Consider the following 22,154-nt stretch of genomic DNA (forward strand, 5'->3'; position numbering starts at 1 on the left):
ATTGTCTCAAAGTCGCGATTTACGAGGGGGAGGAACGTGTTCGGAAGAAGTGCTACGGCTGTCTGAAAGCATAGATTTCGCCCTTTAAAATGAGACTGGTTTGATCGTTCTACGATTTTTTGTTCCGAAGTTATGACTGTTCAAAGATCGAGAAGCTGCGCGCGAAGATTCGGGGCTTCTTTCATTTTGCGTGTCAGCGTAGTTGCAAATTGGAATTTGCAGATGAAAACACGCTGACAGTAATGGGGACACTTTTCTGATTGAAACGAGCCCAAACACGATACAGTTTGCATTGTATTTACTCGTTTAATCCACGATATAGTGCAACCTCTATTATCCGAACTAATCAGCGGAACAATTTGGATAATCGAGGCGAATGTGAATGTGAACCGAATTGTGTCGTGTTTGGACTCATTTTAACCGGAGGAACATGATGAATAATTTGGTAACACTCCCACGATAAAATAATTAAAAAAATTTTTATAATGGTTAATCAGTACTATCCTTAGCGATCTTAGATCAATGATTACAGTGTTCACGAAAACTGATCAGACAAAATTTCCCAGATAATGATAAAAATTTTCACAAAATACACAGTCATTGTTTCCATAAATTTTCATTCGAGAACTTGCAAAATTGCGAGGTGCCCCATCTTTTGGTCTCGGGGTGCAACAATACTCACGAGGGTGCGATCGAAGAATAAGCTATTTTATATTTTGGTTCGCACGTCTCCGGATCGTTGGGATCCCGTGATCCATCGAAATCGCGATCGCCTCTTGTCCCCGGCAATATATTAAGGGCAGATGAACCGAACCGTCGGCTATTTTCGTGCGAAACGTTTAATTTAGCGTCTAAGCACGCCGGCGATATATCGTCCGGCGCGCTAACAAGTCTAACCCTTTCAGTGTCGCAATTACGTGTCGAGATTAATGGCGACGTTTCTATTTAGTCCGCGGGGAAAGACGAACGATGAATTAGTTTCGCCCCGGTCGAACTGGAACGCGGTGAACGCTGGAATCGAATTAACGAAAGACGAGAGAGAGAGAGAGAGAGAGAGAGAGAGACGCGAGGCCCAGTGACTCTTTCCGCCCGTGTGTTTTCCCGATCGAGGATGCTGTTGTGCTGCACCGTTTTTACTGGTAATTATGGGGGACTGGTGTCAAACAAACGTATTAATGGCTGCTAGAAGCTTGTTTATTAGACGAGCGGACCAGAAGATTTGTGAGCGCGAGTTTCGGCTGTAAAGTTCTGTTTGAATCGGGGAAACTATGTGTGAAAACAGAGTCTTTATTACGGGAATTTAATTCGATCGAAGGGAAAGTGTATCTTAATTCAAAATGTCAATTATAGACTAGACGAAAAAACGTTTAAAGAATTTTTTGAAAGTACTGTCGCATTGCCTTCAGCTCAATAAAATTATTGAAAGAAGAAACAAATGTGTCGTGTAATTAACATACAGAATTTTTATTGCAAAAATTCACAATCTAGCAATTATAATAGAAAAATATGGGAATGGTTGAATCATCAAAATTAGAGCAGTCAATCTGCTTTTGCAGTGATCTCAGTCTTCAATAGATGTAACATTGAATTTGATTTACAGTGATTTCTCTATATATGTCGCCTAGGCCTGGATGATAAACGTCGCGGAATTATCCCCACTACCACGAAGCTCGAGAGAGTATACAAGGCTCGGGTATGTCTCCTAGACGATACGTGACGCCCGCAAGCCCCGTGTTGTTGACATATATCGAGAAGTCTTTGACATACATCGAGAAGAAGTTTGATAACGGAGAATGGAAAACTGCAAGTGAAGCGGAGATGTTAACAATTTTTATAGTAACGGATCTTCCAAAATTTGTTGCAGATGGAATCCAGAAATCAACTGGTGAATGATAAAAACGTCATTAAAAATAAATTCCGTTAAAAAAAATTTTCATTCTTCTATAGATCTGATATTGAAGTTGATATAGTATTTAATATTGAATTGAATGAAAACGAGCCATCAGCAATCAATGTAAGCGCATAAAAAGGTAAGTAAGTAATAAAATAAGTAGGTTATTTTTAATTTAGAGTTAACTTGGAAAAGCTCATTTTTATGGAACGTGAACAGTTAATTTTTATTTCAGTGCAATAATAAGAGATGCGAGTGCATTAAAAAAATGTACGGAACACGGGTGTTTTTATTGTCACATTTTTATGATTTCCGTTTGCAAATAGCTGCCAGTTCCTATTCCGTTATCGCTAGAAAGTTACGAAAGAAACAGTCCCGCAAAATGCAAAGTATATGAAACAAGCAATTAACCGCGGACTTCCAAATGTTTACGACTTCTCCAACAATTTCTGCTGGTATCTTCGAGGGTCGACGAACTTTGCTTTCAAAAGTGAACGTATCGGTGTAATTACGATCCCCAAGTGTCTATCGTTCGGTGCCACATAATCCATACAGAATTTCAATTCCCTTCGGTCAATTTCTATTCGAGTGCAATTTCCGTCGGCACGGTGAAAGTTTCAAGTCAACGTTTTGAAACGGCATGCGCCACTGTCGGGCTGTGCACATAACTTGCATAAATCTAGAAAACAAATTTTTTAAAAATTTTCCTTCCCGGGCCCGCTTTAGAAATTTGTAAAAAGTAACTTTTGCCACTTTTTTTTGTAATTGTAAGTCGTTTAGTGAATTAATTTTTCCAGCTTGCCGGTAAAAATTGAAGTTAATGAGGAAGTTATTCCGATTTAAAGTGTGCGCTATTGATTATGCAATTGACGGATGGATAATTTTGAAAATGTTAAGGCGAAAATCGCAGTGCGGTCGACGAACGAGATCGGCCGAAACTGTGGCGGATAAGAGCCGGGTATGCCATAATCGAGCGAGATGATAGATCATTTCTAGAAAGTGCTCCGGCGTACACGCATCACGCAATCGTATCAAATCTATGAAAGTCCACCTACATGCAGGCTGTTCACGTACCGATCCGACGTTTCACCTCAAGCAGTGAAATCCGAGACGCTGTTCTTTCGAGCCGCGTTTATGCGCCGCGATTAAGCGTGATCTAGATACACACCTCCGGGAAAACAATGACACCTTTCTGCCCTTTTCAGCGAAACGACTCTCGAAACTTCCATTCCCGTCATTCGATGATTTTACTCCTTCTCATGGTCCACCGCAAATAAAAAAAAAAAAAAAGAAAAACAACGAAGTGCTCGGAAAATCAAAAATGATGCAGGTACACACGCGTGATTTCAAAATGATTAAGTCATATGCGGATTTTTATGCGAAATAAAAATTCTCTGCAGTGAAGTAACATTTATTTCGTGAGCTGGAAATAATTCAACAATTCTTCTGTTAAATGTGTTTGTACGATAAATGCATCGATTTATTTGCCTCGCATGCATAGTCAATGTACATTTTAACGTACAATTTCATGTTGGGTGACCAATTATTAATCGTCTTCTGCTCCAATACCAAAAGCTTTATTTCTATTTTGCTTTAGGGGCTGTTATAACTTGTTAAGAATTTGTTAAAATAAAATTGGTTTATTCAGCGTGACCAACAAAAATTGTTCTAGACCTTAGAATATAAATGCAGTGTATTTTTGTATTGTTTTACTGGTGATACAGTTTTCAGAAGCAAATACAAAGGGTTATTAAACGATAGAGAGTGAGAGAGGGGTGGGAGGGGGGGGGAGAAATAGAGAGAGAGAGAGAGAGAGAGAGAGAGAGAGAGAGAGAGAGAGAGAGAGAGAGAGAGAGAGAGAGAGAGAGAGAGAGAGAGAGGAAATGTCAATACAGAAACGGGGTTGCAGCGATTTACGTCAGCTGGGAAACGAGTATATGATTTTGGTGATCTGTCATCTGAGAAACAGGTGCATTTCTGTTGAACTCGTGTCCGTGGAATTTATGTGGTATAATTCGGACGGAAACACGTGGGTGGTGCGTTTGTACAAAATGAACATCGGTGTTCGCTCGTGTTATCTTGTTACGCACCCCTTGATCCGTTTGCTACCCCCCACCCTCACCCCGAAAAGTCGACGTCATCGTACCGTATCACGTATTGGACTGTCGGGAAAATTTCAATCTACTATTGTCAGTACGAGTGGCTTCAACCCTCGAGTAGTACAATGTTCACTTAGGCTACGAGGTATTGTACATTCCTAAAATTCCCTCGTAAAAATTTACCGAAATAGTTTAAATTCATTCCTGGGTTTTCTGTAATTGTTTCAGGCTTTCAAAAATTCTGAAAAAATTCTAAAGTACTCGTTGTAACATTTACTTAAACGTGGAGGTGGTATTTCATCCAAATGTTTAAACCTTCCGGCAACAGACACAAAAATTCGACGGAAAGTCGCGAAGAAGTGAGAAGAAAAGAATTCTAAAAGGGGCTCTTGATCTCCTCCAGTTCTGAGCTTCCAAAAAATCAGAAAAAATTCTGAGATACTCATTGTGGGCTCTACTTCAACATGCAAGTGGTATTTCATCCAAATGTTTAAACCTTCCACCCACAAACACAAAAATTCGACGGAAAGTCGCAAAGAAGTGGAAAGAAAAGAGATCTAAAAGGGGCCCCCGATTTCCCCCACTTCTGGGCTCCCAAAAAATCAGAAAAAATTCCGAGATACTAATTGTAACCTCTACTTCAACATGCAAGTGGTACTTCATCCAAATGTTTACATCTTCCAGCAGCAAACACAAAAATTCGACGGAAAGTCGCCAAGAATTGGAAAGAAAAGCGATCTAAAAGGGGCCCCTGATCTCCCCCACTTCTAGGCTCCCAAAAAATCAGAAAAAATTCTGAAATACTCATTGCAGCCTCTACCTCAACATTCAAGTGGTATTTCATCCAAATGCTTAAATCTTTCAGCAACAAACACAAAAATTCGACGGAAAGTCGCCAAAAATTGGAAAGAAAAGCGATCTAAAAGGGGCCCCCGATTTCCCCCACTTCTGGGCTCCCAAAAAATCAGAAAAAATTCCGAGATACTAATTGTAACCTCTACCTCAACATGCAAGTGGTATTTCATCGAAATGTTGAAACCTTCCGGCGACAAACATTCGAGAGGACACTCCCGGGCGTTGCAGGGTGCAAAAGTCGCCGGTGTACCAGTGATTCGGTTGGCGATGCATTCGGTGTTTCCGCGGGTGCATATTGCAGGGGATGTTGATACAAGGCAGCGGCCGATGCGCGACAATTTACGTCACCGGGCAAACTAGTGGATGATTTAAACGGGCCGTCGTTTAAACAACAGCTGCGTTCGCGGGCCGCGCACGCTCGCTCGCGAGAACCATCGTTCGCGAGCCCCGCGGGGGGTGCGCACCCCGAGTGGATGATCGCGGGATGAAAAAGAGGGTTGGTTCTATTAGCGGTCGGCTATCGTTCGTTCGCATTAACCTGTAACACATTAATGACGCGTCAAATCAGCGCATGACAACGCCGGCTTCGCTCCGGGCACCGTGCAGCTGAGGTCCGGCTGCGATCCTCTCTATCCTCTTCCCCCTCTAGCGTCTCATTTTCTCCGTTTCCCTGCGCTTTTCACTCTACAGCTTCTCTATCAGTCTCTCTAGCTTCTCTGACTCTGCTTTCCTCTCTCTCTCTATTTTCTCCATTCCCTCGTCCCTCTCTATCTTCCTCATCTGTTCCCTCTCTATCGTCTCCATCTCACTCTGTTCAAGCTCCCTGTCTTTTCCCCGCCTTTTCTAACTTCTCTATCTCCCCGTACCTTCTTTGCCTCCTTTTCTGCCTCTTTCTCTATTTTCTCCATTTCCCTCTTTTGCATCTCTCTCTATCTTCTCCGACTCTTTCTACCCTTCTCTATCTTCCTCTCTGCATCATCCCCATCTCTCTCGCTACCAGCTCACTGTCTCTTGTCTTTCTCTCTCTATTTTCTCCATTTCGCTCTCCTCCGTCCCTCTCTATCTTCCCCATCTCTCAACCCTTCCCTCTCTACCGTCTCCATCTCACTCTGTCCAAGCTCCCTGCCTTTTCTATCTTCTCTATCTCCCCGTACCTTCTTTGCCTCTTTTTCTGCCTCTTTCTCTATTTTCTCCATTTCCCTCTTCTCCATCCCTCTCTATCTTCTCCAACTCTTTTTAACCTTCTGTATCTTCCTCTCTGCATCATCCCTATCTCTCTCGCTACCAGCTCACTGTCTCTCGGCTTTCTCTCTCTATTTTCTCCATTTCCCTGTTCACCATCCCTCTCTATCTTCCCCATCTCTCAACCCTTCCCTCTCTACCGTCTCCATCTCACTCTGTTCAAGCTCCCCGCCTCCTCTATCTTCCCTATCCCCCCGTACCTTCTTTGCCTCTTTTTCTGCCTCTTTCTCTATTTTCTCCATTTCCCTCTTCTCCATCCCTCTCTATCTTCCCCGACTCTTTCCACCCTTCTCTATCTTCCTCCCTGCATCATCCCTATCTCTCTCACTTCCAGCTCACTGTCTCTTGTCTTTCTCTCTCTATTATCTCCATTTCCCTCTTCTCCGTCCCTCTCTATCATCCCCGACTCTTTCCACCCTTCAGTATCTCCCAGCGTTCCTCTCTGCATCATCCCTATCTCTCTCGGTACCAGCTCACCGTCCCCTTCTCCGTCGGCGTTGCACTAGCAGTTTCGCTTCATCCACCGTCAGTCCGTCTCTGTCAGTCTCGCTGTCTCCCCCCCCCCTCCCCCCTCCCCCTGGTGAACTCTGTGCTACCGGCCCGAGCTCTGTGAGGAGGATCAATAGGGATCCCACACCCTCCGACATGCTGGAGGAGGACAAAGGTACTCTCGCTCTGATGTTCCACTCTCGTGGTGGTGGTGGTGGTGGTGGTGGTGCTGCTGCTGCTGCTGTTGCTGCTACCACCGCTTCCTGTGTACGTGTGCACGTTACACACGGGCTCTGTTTGCGCGAATCACCGCCAACGTGTACGAGTCGTTGCGAATTTTACAGGGGGAAAGGGATGAACGAGCGCGCAACGGCGAAATGCGCGCGAGAGGCGAGCGCGCGAAGATTCGCGGCGGAGAGGATACGGGGATTTCCGCGGGGAGACGGCTCTCTTCGGGGCCGGATTATTCGAGGGGCGATAGGGTGATTAGGCTGATTTCGCGGAGAGATTTTATCGTGGGAGTTCATTGGATTTTTTCTTTTTTTTTTTTTTTTGAGGAAACGAACGAGGGACGGTGCGGTTGGAAGGTACAGTTTGAATTGGTACTGCGTAGAACCGAAGTGAATATTTTTCCAGTTCTAGCGGTTTTTATTTGCGACGAGTATTGTTGAAGTTATTGAGGAGAAACTGGGAACATGTTGCTACTGTGCAGTTGGGGGAACGATGGGGCTCAGGCGCCAGATCAAGACTCGTTCCCCCACTCTAATCTCCCCTTCCACCGCGAGATTCCCCCCACACGTCCTCCACGGGCCGGTCACGTGACGCGTTCCCCTTCTACCGCGCTATTCCCCCACGCTGCCGCCCGGTCACGTGACGCGTTCCGTCTCTGTTGCGCACGCGTCGTGTTGTCACGTGACTGACCCGGTACTGGCAGAGAGGGGGTAACTTTTTCCCCTCGATTCGTGCCACCTCCCCTCATATGGCGACTTCGCGACGGGGTGAAACGGTACATTTTAACTCTCGATTAGTATTGCGCGAGAGAACTTTATAATTTATACATTGTGCGAGACATTTGTAATTTATAATTCAGAATAATTTCGGGTCGCATTCAAGGAATCATTTTTGACAGCAATTGTAACAGTGATCTAAATAGAAGGCCCCCTCTTCCGCAAGAAATCGTCGATTTTCCGGCGAATAAAAATCGCGATAATTTCGCATCATCAATTCAGCGGTTTTTTTTTGCAGGTCTAGCCGCGTGGACATTCCCCGTTGATACTTTCTCCTCTCGGCACTCCGACAATCGGCTCGAATAAGGATTTTTCATCTTCGGTGTAATCGATGTCTTTCGGTCGTTAAGACACCGCCGGACGAACATTATACGCGTACACTCTCGCGAACGCTGTTATGCGCGGAGGTAAGTATGAACGGTATCGCGGTGTCTCGTGCGGCACAGTAGCAAAACGGTGAAATTTTGTGAGAGCGTGTAACGCGTGGCTGTTAAAACCGCCAAACCCACGTGCACACACGTGCCCGGGAGAAGAAAGTGCACTCGCGGTTGCACCGGTTGTTGCACAGACTGCTCCACAAAACCACCAGCCACCGCGGCCGCACAAACGAATCGAAAGTCGCATCAGCGTGGCCCGGGTACACACAACCGGTAGTTGAAATTAATTAAGGGGATTAATTAATAGAGGAGATCGCCGGCGATACCGCGCCGCCGCTGTCGATTCAATCGGAACGCAGAAATGTTTTCCGTTTGCTTGCAGGTGCCTTGGCAGAGTATTGCAAATGATATACACCGAGTGCAATTTATTGCATTAACGGTCCCCACCCTTTTCTGTTCATCGTGGTCATCTTAACACAGTTCTTCTGCTTCGGGACACCTAATCGTCCTGCAGGTCAATTTGTATTTATTATTTGTGGAAAAGGTGGATCTTATTTTATTCTATTTTAGTTTTTAACATGTGCACCATAGGGGTCATATGAAATTAGAACGGCTGATTTGTTTCGTAATGTAAAAATAGAAAAGATAAAACTTCTTACAACTGGACTGCGCATGTTTATGCAAAATGAAATTGTTATACCTGAATTTCGACGAGCTGAAGCGAAATAGAAATTTATTTTCTTTCTTATTATGTTTAGCAGATTGAAAATAATATAATAGTATGTTTAAATTTTTCTAATGTTTTTGCTACTTAGAATTACACCTACTAATTTTTGTCATAAATCCGCAGTCTAATTATAACAATCGATGTCAGTATGTTTCTTGCAACCTGTAGATCCCAACCAGCTTTGGTTTATTTAAAAAATTGTACATTGTTTTTGAAGTTTGATCAAAATATTGTGTGACCCATATATGGCCAGTGTCAAATTGTTAAAGAATTTCCAAGTTTCATTGTTTAGCTTCTCGTCCTATTGATTTTTTAGTATTCTACCGTTTAATGCCAGAGGACGAATTAGGTTTAATCCAATTTTAACAGATTGAATCTATTATCAATAATTGAATAAAGAGTATGCCCAGGTTAATCGATTAGCATTGAATATTGTATTGCTTAGTATTAGTTTAGTGTGTTATTCATTCATTTCGATTTCTGTCTCCAACGAACATTTTATATTGTATTTTTTAACAAACAGCGATCCGACTTTAATCCACAGATAGATTATTAAAAATTGCAACTGGCATTCGATACACGTGACAAAGATCATCCTCTCACTGTTTATAAAAGGTCACAGAGCATGTGACATGTCATTTACATAACTGGCTCGAATTTGTGAAGCTGCAAAATGAATTTACAGTAAATTGAAGATCCTTTTTTAGCTAGAAGTATTTATAATCTATCTTTTTTCAACATTCATATTTATGGGTATATGTTACAAGTGAACTGTGACAACCTTTAATAAAGAAAACAGCTTTATCTTTAACTCCCCTATTTATAAATTAACTTGTATAAAAATCTGAACTTTATATTTTAAGATTGACCGTGTTGGATGCAGAGAACGTTTTTAAATACTTCAACGAAAAATGAATAGTAAATGTGCTCCAAGCGAGAATTGACAATTATATTATAGGAGAACATTTGCATTGTATAAAAATCTTTGTATTTTAAGTTTGATCCAGTTAATCGAATGACTAAATGAAATATGAGTTCAAATATATAGTGATCCGAATGAGGAATTGTTAAGATTACAGGAGAATATTTTTCCCTGTAGAATTGTCTGATAAATTATTTAAATAATTTCCATTTCGCGTAGACAAAAACTTCCTCCAAATCGATGCAAAGCTTTGTGTTGCAGTTTCAGAAGTTATGACGCTTAGAAAGTTCCGGTGATACGCGCTATATTCCGTTTAGGTATAGTTACGTTTGTTCTCAGTTTTCTCCTTTGCTTAAACATGGTACTTACATAGTAGCCATTACTTTTTCAGTATGCAATCGTGTAGTACATTGCCGATAACACTTACCGACTTTTTACTTGTTAGTTAACTGCTTCCTTGGGTACTGACAATAAGCTCCTACATGCTGCTTATGAATATTGCGTAAAAAATTTATTGTACACTCATCACTTGTGATATAATGCGATTACAAAAATACATATAATTAAAACGACAATTTATAACGTTAGTTCAGTCTTTATAATAAAATATAATACAACGTTATATCAGTCTTTATAATAAAATATAATATAACGATATATCAGTTTTTATTCATAACGTTAGCTCCATTATTACATCAAAAATTTATCTTTTGTATTCTTGTATTATTACTCCTCTGCACTTGAAGCCATTTTGACCGGGGGATCCAAACATCTCATCTGCAATAATTTAGCAAAGTCAATCTGTCAGTTCATTAAATCCATTTGATCAAGGCAAGTCATTAAAGGTACTTATTAATTAGTCCGCGGATCTTTATGCAAAATTTTCTACCTGAATTGCAACGGACTGGAGTGAAATAGAAATTGATTCTCTTTCATGATATGTTTAATGGGCTGCAAATAATGTAACAGCATTTTAAAATTTATCTAATGTTATTACCGTTTTAAAATACGCCTACTCATTTTTCTCATAAATGCATAAAATCTATCATTAATATAAAAATCGTTTTGCCATATACTACAGCAATTTTCAATGGTGGCTTCAGCCTAGCTCCTCCATTTTATTGCCTCAATTCCTTAAAGACATTTATCAATATAAGAATGGTTTTGACCAATGTTACAGCAATTTTCAACCCTGCCCCAGGGGGCACAGTCGATTCGGTTCAATAAACTATTTCAATTTCGTCAATTTTCAATGTTGTTTGTTTTTGTTGTTATCTAACTTTCAAATGACTGGTTTCCAGACGGTGACAGCCAGTCCCAAAGCCAGATTACTCGTCCCCAATTAAAAAGCTGAGCCCAACGAGACAGCCTACAGCAAGCCTAGGGCAAATAGAACAGATCCTGAAGACGCTACCACCCGTAACGACACCGTAAATCGGCGATCGTTCCTCAAAATTCCGCGTCCTCAGGTGCGAAGCCGGTGAAACCGGGTCCCCGTGGTTGAGCGTGACGCATCCGCACAATGTGGCACACACAGGGAATCGCCTGGCGTACGAACATCGGTCGTGCGCGATATCCCCGTCGGGTCTCGAATCGTCGAGCAACGTGTACGCGTGTGTACACGGCTGGCCTAACCGGCCCGGCCGATTCGGTCGCGAAGGGGCCAGCCACCTGTTCCCGTTCAGATGCCGGGCGCAAATAAAAGCGAAAAAGAAGCGCGACGACGACAACGACGACGACGACGACGAAGACGAGGACGACGATGTGGCATGTGCGGGGATCGGTGGCGGCGGACGACGAGGAAGACGAAGAAGAAGACGATGCGGCGGTGGCGTGGTGTCGGCGGCGGTGGCGGTAGGCGACTCGGGATATAAGGTGGTCATAATAGTCGCCGGCACCTGTCTCGACGAGCAGAGCATCTGAGATCGAGACTGATGCAGCCGCCGAAGAAGTCGACGGACCCTGCTGGTGGGGAGAGAGGGAAGAGAAAAAGGAACAGAGAGAGAGAGAGAGAGAGAGAGAGAGAGAACGCGACGAGCCGGGACCCTGGAGCAACAAGGAACGACAAGGGGAGGGACAAGGATCGGGGCAAAGAGATGATACAGAGTGCCGTAGGTGGGAGTCGAAGAGGGAATGAAAAAAGTTAAAAGGAGAACAACGAAGACAACGAAGGTGAAACGAGATGGAGGGAGGAGCTGCAGGCGGCTGCGGTAGGAAGGGAGGGCGGAAGAGGGGGAGGATGTTAGCGAAAAAAGAACGGACAGAGTCGTAGAGAGAGGACTCTCCGGCAAGGAGAAAGAGCGCCGGAGCGAAGGAGCGTGCGCGTGCCACTGTTACACCGACACCTGCCACAAAACTTGGCTCCACTTTTTGGCGCACATGCACCCACCACACCTTTTACCCACTCTCTCTCTCTCTCTCTGCCCCCACACCTTGAGGAGACCGTATGCAGATTGGAACCTTCCGTTTGGTAGGATGTCTTATATAGAGGATGTCTCGTTGGAGGGAGAGATTAGGTTCCGCGGTTTTCGAGGAGTACAGTGTTTACTCTATATATGTCCCGAATGCCTAGCCGATAAAAGCCCCGGAACTAACCCCACGACCTCAGGGTATACCCCATGAGGAACCCAGCCTTCTAGAGACTCGCTGTCCTTTTCTACGTTCTGCGTGGATAAAAAGATAGTATCCGATACATGTCCTTGGCTAGACCCGTCTTTCGGACATGTATCGTGTACACTGTTGTTCGCGAGTGTGTGGACACTTGGCCAATTCTTCAGAGAAATTTGGAACACGGTAATCTGGAGATACAAGGTGCATTTTCTTCATTTGGATTAATTTTTGGTTTATTTAACGCGGTTTCGATAGTACACGGTTTTGATATAACACGGAATACATTCCCATGATTTGTATGATATCATTATTTCGATTACGTTGTGTTGTAAGAGGGTTGACTGTTTTTACTGAACATGTGGTTATTGCAGTAACTGTGCCGGTAATAGAGTTGTAATAGGTTGCATAAACCATCTTGTGTTGGATAATGCACAATATACAATTTATGTCTAAGCTATTATAGAACGAACATGCTGTACTATACTATAAGGGAGGGTCTTGTTGTTGTGGTCTGATTTTGAAAGAAGATGAAAGTGAACATATTTTATGTACGTCCATTGAAAATGGTTTATTTATTTATTGAAAATAGATTTCGATCTAGTGTTCAGTTTCCCACCTGCGATTCCGTGTTGTATCGACGCCAAACAATAAAACCTAAATCATTGTGTGTCACCTGAAATATTTTAATGAATTTTTCCACCCTGTTACATGGAAACCGTGTTACCAGAGTCGTGGCTGTGCTCGCTTCACGGTGTTCATCTGTTAGCAAAAGTCGCCCCACGACATCTACAAACATTCAAAAATCCCTACCACTATAGACAAAACAATATCCCCGCAAGGAATCTCCACAAACTTAAAACCAAGAACTGCAAACAACCATGAAACCCAACTCAGCAGCCCCCGAAAACCAGCGGTCCCTCGTCTCGCCATCCACCATCACCACCCTCGACCTCAAATAGGTCACTCCCTCCGTCCCATTCAATAACCCCAATTATTAAAACCATCGTCCAATTCGCTGAAACTCCATCATCATCGACTAGGTACCCTATACAATCGAATCATACCTCATCATCCCCCCACCCTTTGCAAAACCGGATGAGAGAGAGAGAAAAAAAAATCAAGGAGAGAAGAATAATAATAAAAAAAGAGAAAGAAAGAACAAAACAATGCGGCCCGGGTAAGACACGCGACGAGCTGACAGAAGCTCCCTTTCCCAACAGTGACGTCGACTACGAGGCTGCGGCGGGCGGAAATTTCAATTAACTTTATGGAGGCCGCGATGTAAATTGCGTAGGGGTCAACGCGTGTCGGTAGACTGGGGTCAGAGAGGGAAAGAGAGAAACAGAAAGAGAGAGAGAGAGAGAGAGTGTGGGAGAGAGAGCAAGGGGGGTGCTGCTACTGCTGCTGCTGTTGCTACTGCCGCTGCTGCCGGTAGCACTGCCGCTTAGGGGGTGGTAGTCGTAATGGTGGTGGGACGGTCGGTGGTGGTGGTTGGCGTTGGTGGTGGTGGTGGCGAGTTCAGGGGTGGTTAGAGGTGTAGGCACGGTCCACGGCCCCGTGGGCATAGGGTGGCGGGCAGAGGGTCGCTGGTTGGATGGGTATTGATCAGCCAGGCGGCCAACAAGACGCCTTTGCAGGATACCTACTGTACCCACCACCACCATCAGCCAAGAGGGAGAGAGAGAGAGAGAGAAGAGGACCTACACACAATGCCAGGACTCCCTGTGTCACGTAGCAGCCTCGTATACTCCGACCGTGGTTCCCCTACACCGAGGATGGGCCAACATAAACCAACCCCACCATCCATAACATCACCCACAACAGTTCCCCTATCTCTCTCGCTTCCCCTCTTCTAGCCCCCTATCCTCTTCTAGCTACCCATCCTGTTCGCTCCCATGTCTGTGTCTCTGTCTACCGGCACGCGAAGTCCGAGAGAGAAAGAGGGAGAGAGAGAGAGAGAGAGAGAAAGAGAGCCAGGAAAGAAAGCCAGAGACAGAGGAACAAGCGTGATAAGGCTCGCCAGGGTAGCGTGGAAGAGGGAAAGGGAAGATTTTCACGATGTTACTAGCCAGCCAGCCAACAAGACGCTCTCTCGCGGAGAGACGGCATTGTACATAGCGCGAACCTGGATCGAATATACACCACCACCACACGGTTCGACATCATATACCCAACGGACATAAACCACCGCCGCACGCTGGTGTCCGTGAGAGACCACCAACAGAAACGCGTCTTCCCGAGCGAGAAAGAGGCTTAGGAAGACGAGGACAAGGGAGGAGGGAAAATTTCGCGATGCCAACTGGCTACCAGGTCTGAACTATACTGTACATCGCTACGCCTGTGTACGTCCCTCCGCTGTTGAGCACCTCTACGCATTATGATCGCCTGGCATGTTGCACAACGTTCGAGCTGAAAGTCGTCGCCTGGGTGGATTGAAGGAGGACCAAGGAGACCGGTCAGCGTAGATAAACAAAACACCGGCGTGCGTCCTTTGCTGTCTGAGGAACTCCGTCGCATTCGAGTTGTTTAGAGAAAGGACGCTACTGCTGGCTAGCCTAACCTACCGGAATCCTATTAGTAGGATTTTTGCGCAATAATTGTGTTCCAAAAGGAAGCTTGAATATTATAATCCGAAATTATTGAATGACGTTACTGGAGATGATTTGTCGGTTCACAATAGAAATTGTTTTCAGAAAAGTTTTCAGTTATGTATGTTCAGTTTTTAAAAACTGTGAAATAATCGCCGAAATAATTTCCGATAGTCGCTGTACGCGTTGTAGCTCAAAAACTGGAGAAGAAAGTAGAGGGATTGAAGAGCTAGTTCCGGCGGGGGATTCCCCATTGTAACTTGACTGCTGGGCCAAAGCACGCTTCTGCTGGGTAGCCTAATGCCTCCGATCGACGCTGCACGCGCCACCGTCGCTTGCCGCCGGTTGCCTAGTCTAAGGAGTTCTAGAAATTAAGAAGAAAGCGGATGGTCCCTCTAGGTTGGGGATTCCCCGTGGTAATTAGACTGTTGAAGTAAGGAAGATCCTTCTGCTGACTAGCTCAACACCTTTGACAGCCTGTCGTTGCTTGGTCTTAGGGCTTCAAGAAGTGGGGAAGAAAGTTTAGGGACCTGGAGGATAGAAGGGTTAGCTGGGCTGCCGAAGTAATGACGCTTCTACTGGCTACCCTAACACCTTTGTTGTTGCTCGTCTAGTCTTGGGAGTTTAAGAAATGGGGAAGAAAGTTTGGGGACTAGGCGATGGAAGAGTCTAGCTTCTCTGCCGGGGGTTTCCCATGGTAGCTGGCAAGACTTCGGACAAAAGTCCTGCAGTCTTCTATAGCTGTCTTCTGTACCTAGCCTTCTACAGCTAGCCGTCGCCTATACACACAGCCAGGCTCCCAAGCTGAAGATTCGCGTGTCTTCTCTTCGCATTAACGAGGAGGAGAGTCACCGTGGAAGAGGACAGCTAGGTGTGTATATAGGTGGAGAGGTTTATACGGTCGGACGAGAGGATGAAGGAGGGAAACACGGAGAAGGAGAGCAACTCGTCGTCGGAGTAGGAAGAAGACAGGTGGATGAAGCGAGCAGAGGAGAGGGGGAGGGGGGAGTCCACGTCGACGCCACTGGCGCGACATAGTGCCCCCGATTACGATATATATCCACCCTCTCTCTAACCAACCCTATGCTTCTGCCACCCACACGCTTCGATCTCTCCTGCTCTCTACACCCACGCCACCACCCTTCATCCTCCTCCTACCTAGCTAGCTAGCTGCCTCTGCTGCTGCTGCTGCTGCTGCTGCTGCTGCCGCTCACTCTCCCTCCCCCGTTTTCCTCTTCGTCAACCCCATCTCTCCCAGCTACCAACACGCCAACCATCTCCTACCCTTTTACTCCTCCACTTCCATCTAGGAACCAAACCCCGTACCACCTTGTCTCTCTCTTCACCACCACTGCGCTTTTACCTCCGTTCCGCAATGCTCGGCCTCAGGGTTGCTCTGCCGTTGCCTCGAGGGGGTGAACCACGGTGTGATGGGGTAGGGGGTGAAGAGAGGGAGAGAGAGGGGGGGAGAGAGTGGTGGACGACTCTCTCGGCACCACTTCGTCCACGAAAAACGTGTATATATGATACGTACCGCGGGAAAAAGGGGTGCTTCTGCGATGCCGTTTTTTCGACGCGAATCCATCCCGCGGACACTGCCAATTTCTGACTGACTTCGCCGAACTGTAGCCACTGACAGGTGCACTCTGATTATGAGCGTGCACAGAGGAACGATCACGATGCTTAGGGGTTGTTTTCTGAGTCCATTGAGTTTGGAGATTTCTTTTGTACGAGTGAATCTAGGGTGTCGATTGATTTAGTAGTTTCTCTGGTTGTTTTGCCACTGGGTGTTAGGTTTGGGGATTGTGTATGATCCGAGGGAACTTTCCCAGGGTGGTGTAGGTGGGAAGATTGTTGTCTGAAGTAAAGTAGGTTACTGGCAGTTGCTGGAGGAAACTGGTGGAACTGTTTCTGGTACTAACCGAATTGTACGGTTTTGATGTATATTGCGTTTACGACAAAAATTATTATTTTTAATTTATTAAAATTGTTGAGGAAAGAAATTTTCATGTGTTTCGTCATTTTGCATAAATATTATAAAATATAGATCAACGACTAATCAAAACTGATAACAAAATGTCATTCAAAACCAGAATACTCCCTCGAAACATCCCCTGTGACAAAAAATGTAAATCATGCAATTTTGATTATTTCGGCTTGGAAAAAATCATGTATGTACCTAAAATATCCCTAAATGAGCGAGTAAAATCCTAATGCAGGATCCCCAATATTTCTCCTAAAGAAAATCTCTAACAGTGAACACTCGAAACCAGTATACACCCTGGCAACATGCTCTATAAATAATCGTATAACTCGTGTAATTTCGATTACTTTCACTCGACAAAAATATCCGACGTGCTTCAAACACCCATGAATGTACGTGCAAAATCCTGACTCGATACCTGTAGTAGTTCTCCTGAAAAAAATTCCCAAAGACTAGTAACGCGACGGCACTCAAAACCAAGATGCTGGCCGAATGGCGCCTGAACTGTCCATCGCAAGCTGATTCGTCCCCGAATAAATTGTGTATCGGTATAGCTCTGCCCAACGGTCGATTATGCGACCGCTCCTCGCGAGACATCTTGCGCAGCACGTATCCAGGTACAGGTGCTCGCAACAGGCGGCTCTCCGAGTCAAAGGTGTGCTCGAATTCTGCCGCGGTGGGCAGCAGGAGCAGCAGCAGCAGCAGCAACCAACCAGGCAGCCAAGCAAGCAAGCAGCTCGTGGCGAGCATACCACACCTTCAGAGAGAGGACTCGCAACCAAACCAGCCAGCCGGGGCACGTGGACAGTGTCTGCCGGGTATATGGACTGTGTGCCGGCGAGAAAACGATGAGGAGCGTGCGAGAACGGCAGGTGGGAATGCAGCGTGAAACCCGGCAATTGCCTCGACGCTTTATCGGCACGTGTCTTTAAAAACACGTAAAATAATAAGTCGAGGGGGTGGGGAGAGGGACAACCGGTGAAAACGGATGAACCGTTTCCGCGTCTCCGGTACTCGCACGACGGATATCCGGATATCCAATTACCCAATTCGTCAGGGAGCACGTGGAGACATCGGCTCGACAACATTTGGCAGTCGATTGTTGATTGTTTCTGGCAGAAAACGAAAATTTTAGACACCCCTCTTCTGTAGTTTTAGAACAATTTTTCATGAAGGACCTTCTCCTGTTCCGTAGGATTTTGTAAAATATGATTTACTATTAGGGATTTTATGCATCCATAACAAAAACAACAATCAAGACAATCAGAACATCAGCATTTCTGTATTCTGATCTGAAATACCATTTTGTCATCAATTTTTAGGAATTATTTTCGGAAAAACTATCGAACCTTTTGCATTAGAATTTTGCACACACGTCTGTGGGTAGTTCGAGTGCATGTACTATTTTTTTCAAGTAGTAATTGTCAAAATTATCTGAGCTATATATTTTTTTGTAGAGTATGCTTTAAGAGGGTATTTTGATTTGAGTGTCATTTTGTTACTAATTGTTGATAATTCTTTCCAGATGGACTATTAAACCTTTCGGATTAGGATTTTACAGATACATTTATGGATACCTCTAGCGCGTACAGTAATTTTTTCAAGTAAAAATTGTCAAAATTATGTGAGCTATATATTTTTTTGTAGAGTATGTTTTAAGAGGGTATTTTGATTTGAGTGTCATTTTGTTACTAATTGTTGAGAATTCTTTCCAGATGGACTATTAAACCTTTCGGATTAGGATTTTACAGATACATTTGTGGATACCTCTAGCACGTACAGTAATTTTTTAAAGTAAAAATAATCAAAATTACGAAATTTATGTATATATTTTTTAGGTTATGCTTGGAGAACATCAGACATAGAGGGTTCTGGATAAAGAAAGTGACTGAGAGAGGATTCCAGAGACAGAGAGAGAGAGAGAGAGAGAGAGAGAGAGAGAGAGAGAGAGAGAGAGAGAGAGAGAGAGAGAGAGAGAGAGAGAGAGAGAGAGAGAGAGAGAGAGAGAGAGAGAGAGAGAGAGAGAGAGAGAGAGAGAGAGAGAGAGAGAGAGAGAGAGAGAGAGAGAGAGAGAGAGAGAGAGAGAGAGAAGAGAGAGAGAGAGAGAGAGAGAGAGAGGAAGAATGTCGGAGAGGGAGAAAGACGAATGGAAGAGCGAAAGAGGACTATAAAGAGTGAAGGGGGGAGAGGGAAGGTGAAAGAGGGCGAGTTCGTCTTTTCCTTCAGAGAAGCGTCGTGGAACGGAGAGAATCGCGAGGTTCCTACCATCACTGACGGTAGCATGAACCGAGAGAGGATCGCAGAGAGGGAGGAAGAGGTTCTGGAGAGCAAAGTGAGCGTGCGAGGGAGAGAAACTCGGCTTGGAGTGCCGCGAGTGAGTGACTGAGGGAGCCTGAGAGCGAGATGGGGACAGACGTTCAAGCTGTTCACAGGAGAGAGAGGAGAGACGGAGAGAGAGAGACGGCCAGAGAAACGTTGCGGCAGTCGAGAGAGAGAGAGAGAGAGAGCGAGAGAGGGAGAGAGAGGGACAAAGAGGGAGAGAGGTGAGGTCCGCCGCAAAATACAAGTTGGTAGGATATCGACCAGCCGGAAGTCTGAGTAGTTGTTGCCATGGAGACGCTCAAGTCAATTTGACCTGGGCCAACAGTCACCGGCATACTGATGCACGATATGCCATCCCATTATTCATATGGTTTTTACACGGTGGAACATATTTCGCGGGGCCGATACCTCGAAGCCCGTGGACACCACTCGAAACACGGAGAACGCGGACCTGCAATCGCACCGACCACTTCCGGTACCCGCGTTTGCTCACGGAACTCGAGGCTGGAGGCGTGCAAAAATTGGGGAGGTTCATTGTTTAGTAAAATTCTACTTGGAGAAGATTTGCCAAATTTTCACGAACCCCTAACCCACTTTTTATGCGGTCTTTTTGCAAGTTTTAATTACTTTCGCGTAGCCATAGTGCGATCAACCCCTAGAACGTTCGACTGACGGCGTGCGGAAATTATTCAAGACCGTGTCTTAGTGAAATTCGACTTGCTGAAGATTTACAGATTTTTATAATACACCTAAGTCCCCTTTCAGTTACCTTTACGAGGTACTGACGATACAGTCACCCTTCTTTAACACGGCTCAGGGGGTAGGCCTTTTTTGGAAATTTTTGTAAAGAAATCAGACAACTATTTTGTATTAAAATTTTGCACACATATTTCCTATCATTTGGACTATACAATAGAATTTTTCGAAGTCAAAATACTTGAAATTGTGGGAGTTATAGTTCCTTGGCTTGAAGGGTGCAAGAGGGTCAAGGAGGTCTTCTGGTCCAAAGCGTCATCTTGCCTCGTTCGGATATTTCTGTAAAGAAATGGGACAACTATTTTGTATTGCAATTTTGTACACATATTTTCTACCATTTGGACCATACAATAGAATTTTTTGAAGTCAAAATACTTAAAATTGTGGGAGCAATAGTTCCTCGAAGGGGGGCCAATTAAAAGATAAATAACTCATTGGCTGACACGATTCTGATCGTCCTATTGGTCTGAAATTAAAATATGAAGCAGTAATTCGATTAGTATGTATGCAGTTATATCTTAGACCAAACGAAACAAGATCTCTTACTTCCGCATTGAGAAGCGAATGAAAAATTCAATTTCCAAAAATATAGCCTGCACTTAAAAGTTTAAACACCCTTCTTCCGAAACGGGGATCAATATTTCATGAAAACTAATGGATCGATGAAACAGGATCTTAATATAATTATCTAGCTCGCGTTATAAAATTGTTACTTTAACCTGTTCAGTTTTTATTGTCGAGAACCGGATGATTTTTATTCTCGCAGTCACATTATTACCTTTTCAATGGCATTTCTGAATAAATCGAATCGAGTAGAATTGAAAATTTACTAGGATTCAAAATTGGTTATTTATTTTGTTAAAGTTCACTGCAATTTTACAGAAAACTTGTACTCGTTATCGTTTCAAAATAATTTAGCATACCAATGCACATTTGTTAAATTAAATGTAGTACTCAAAGGGGTAAAAATACGTGGCCGTGCGACAATAAATTGAATAAATATCGAACAGATATTTGCAAAAGTGAACTGTTTGACAAAATGTCACTAAATCCGTAGGATTTCAAGTACGGTGCATAGAGCATTATTCTTGAAACATTTCCTACTGTTTATAATCGTTGTAACGGATGGCAGCATTATTTCACAGATTCGCAAGAAGCACACTCGGTTCTCAGTTAATCGAGCCGCGTGCAAATATATCCGTAGATTCGCGCAAGGATCGAACCCCAACTGAAATAGCATCGGCTCGCAATACAGCATGTTTAGGTGTATAATACTATTTCTGCATTTGTTGCCTAACAGCTCCCAAGTATCATTTTGCTTATTGTCCAAGGCGATGGGCCATACCTTGCTGCTGAAAATACAGAAATAAATCAAATTTAACAAATTAAAACAAATGTATTTTTCAGTCTAAAATAAATAAAGTAAATAATAAATAAAATAAAATTTTTTTTGGTTCAAAATTAATCATAAATTTAAATATTACCATTGCAAGGAAATTGTTTCTTGCAATCTAAAATAAATGATACATCTTTCTAATGTGAAGCGAAAAAGCAAAAATATTTTTTTGGTTTAAAATTTGTCATAAAATTAAATATTACTATTGGAAGGAAATTGTTTCTGCATTTGCAATCTAAAATAAGTGGTGCATCTTTTTAATGTGAAGTGAGAAAGCAAAAATATTTTTTTGGTCTAAAATTTGTCATAAAATTAAATATTACAATTGATAGGAAATTGTCTCTTGCAATCTAAAAGAAATGATACACCTTTCTGTAAAATAAGCAATATGTGAAGTGCAAAAGCAAATTTCTTTTTGGTTTAAAGTTTATCATAAAATTACTATTGGAAGGAAATTGTCTTTTGCAACCTAAAGTCGATAGTGTATCTTTAGAAATTGTCCTTACACTTTGAATCTAAAATCGATAGTGTATCTTTAGAAATTGTTTTTGTACTTACAGTCTAAAATGGCGCATATGAAAACAGAACAGTATGCAAATTAATTTCTGCTGTCCACGGTAACAATTATAGAGGTGGAGTATGAATAGCGGTGTGGGTGACTATATACATATTGTGTTGGTGGCGCGCCGGCGTTTTCGTGAATCAAAATAGCGTTCGTTTTTACGCGGGCCTGACAGCACTTGGTCACGTGCTTCGTTTAATGGAACGTTCTACGAGTTATTTCAAACTTATGTGTCATGCATTCTAGTTGCGTACAAATATAACCGGCATCGACGTCGTGCGCTCGTACGCTGATCACTCACACCGAAACGATTCCTCGCCGCGAGTA

General features: G+C 43.7%; 1 protein-coding gene across 2 annotated transcripts; it reads right to left on the minus strand.

The window, feature by feature from the left end:
• Window positions 1-20,064: 20,064 nt before the first annotated feature.
• Window positions 20,065-21,867, minus strand: LOC143360785 (uncharacterized). 2 transcript variants are annotated; one of them, XM_076799913.1, is made up of 3 exons: window positions 21,824-21,867; window positions 20,974-21,221; window positions 20,065-20,148 (listed from the first exon to the last, which is right to left on the minus strand). In XM_076799913.1, exons 1-3 carry the CDS (start codon window positions 21,838-21,840, stop codon window positions 20,099-20,101), a joined length of 315 nt encoding a protein of 104 aa, XP_076656028.1. In that variant the 5' UTR covers window positions 21,841-21,867; the 3' UTR covers window positions 20,065-20,098. The 2 variants fall into 2 exon arrangements, with proteins under 2 accessions (XP_076656028.1, XP_076656027.1); XM_076799912.1 differs by lacking the exon at window positions 20,065-20,148 and having other exon boundaries at window positions 20,907-21,221.
• Between the last annotated feature and the right edge of the window lie 287 nt (window positions 21,868-22,154).

Source organism: Halictus rubicundus, chromosome 14 (genome assembly GCF_050948215.1).
Source record: "Halictus rubicundus isolate RS-2024b chromosome 14, iyHalRubi1_principal, whole genome shotgun sequence".
NCBI classification, from domain to species: domain Eukaryota; kingdom Metazoa; phylum Arthropoda; class Insecta; order Hymenoptera; family Halictidae; genus Halictus; species Halictus rubicundus.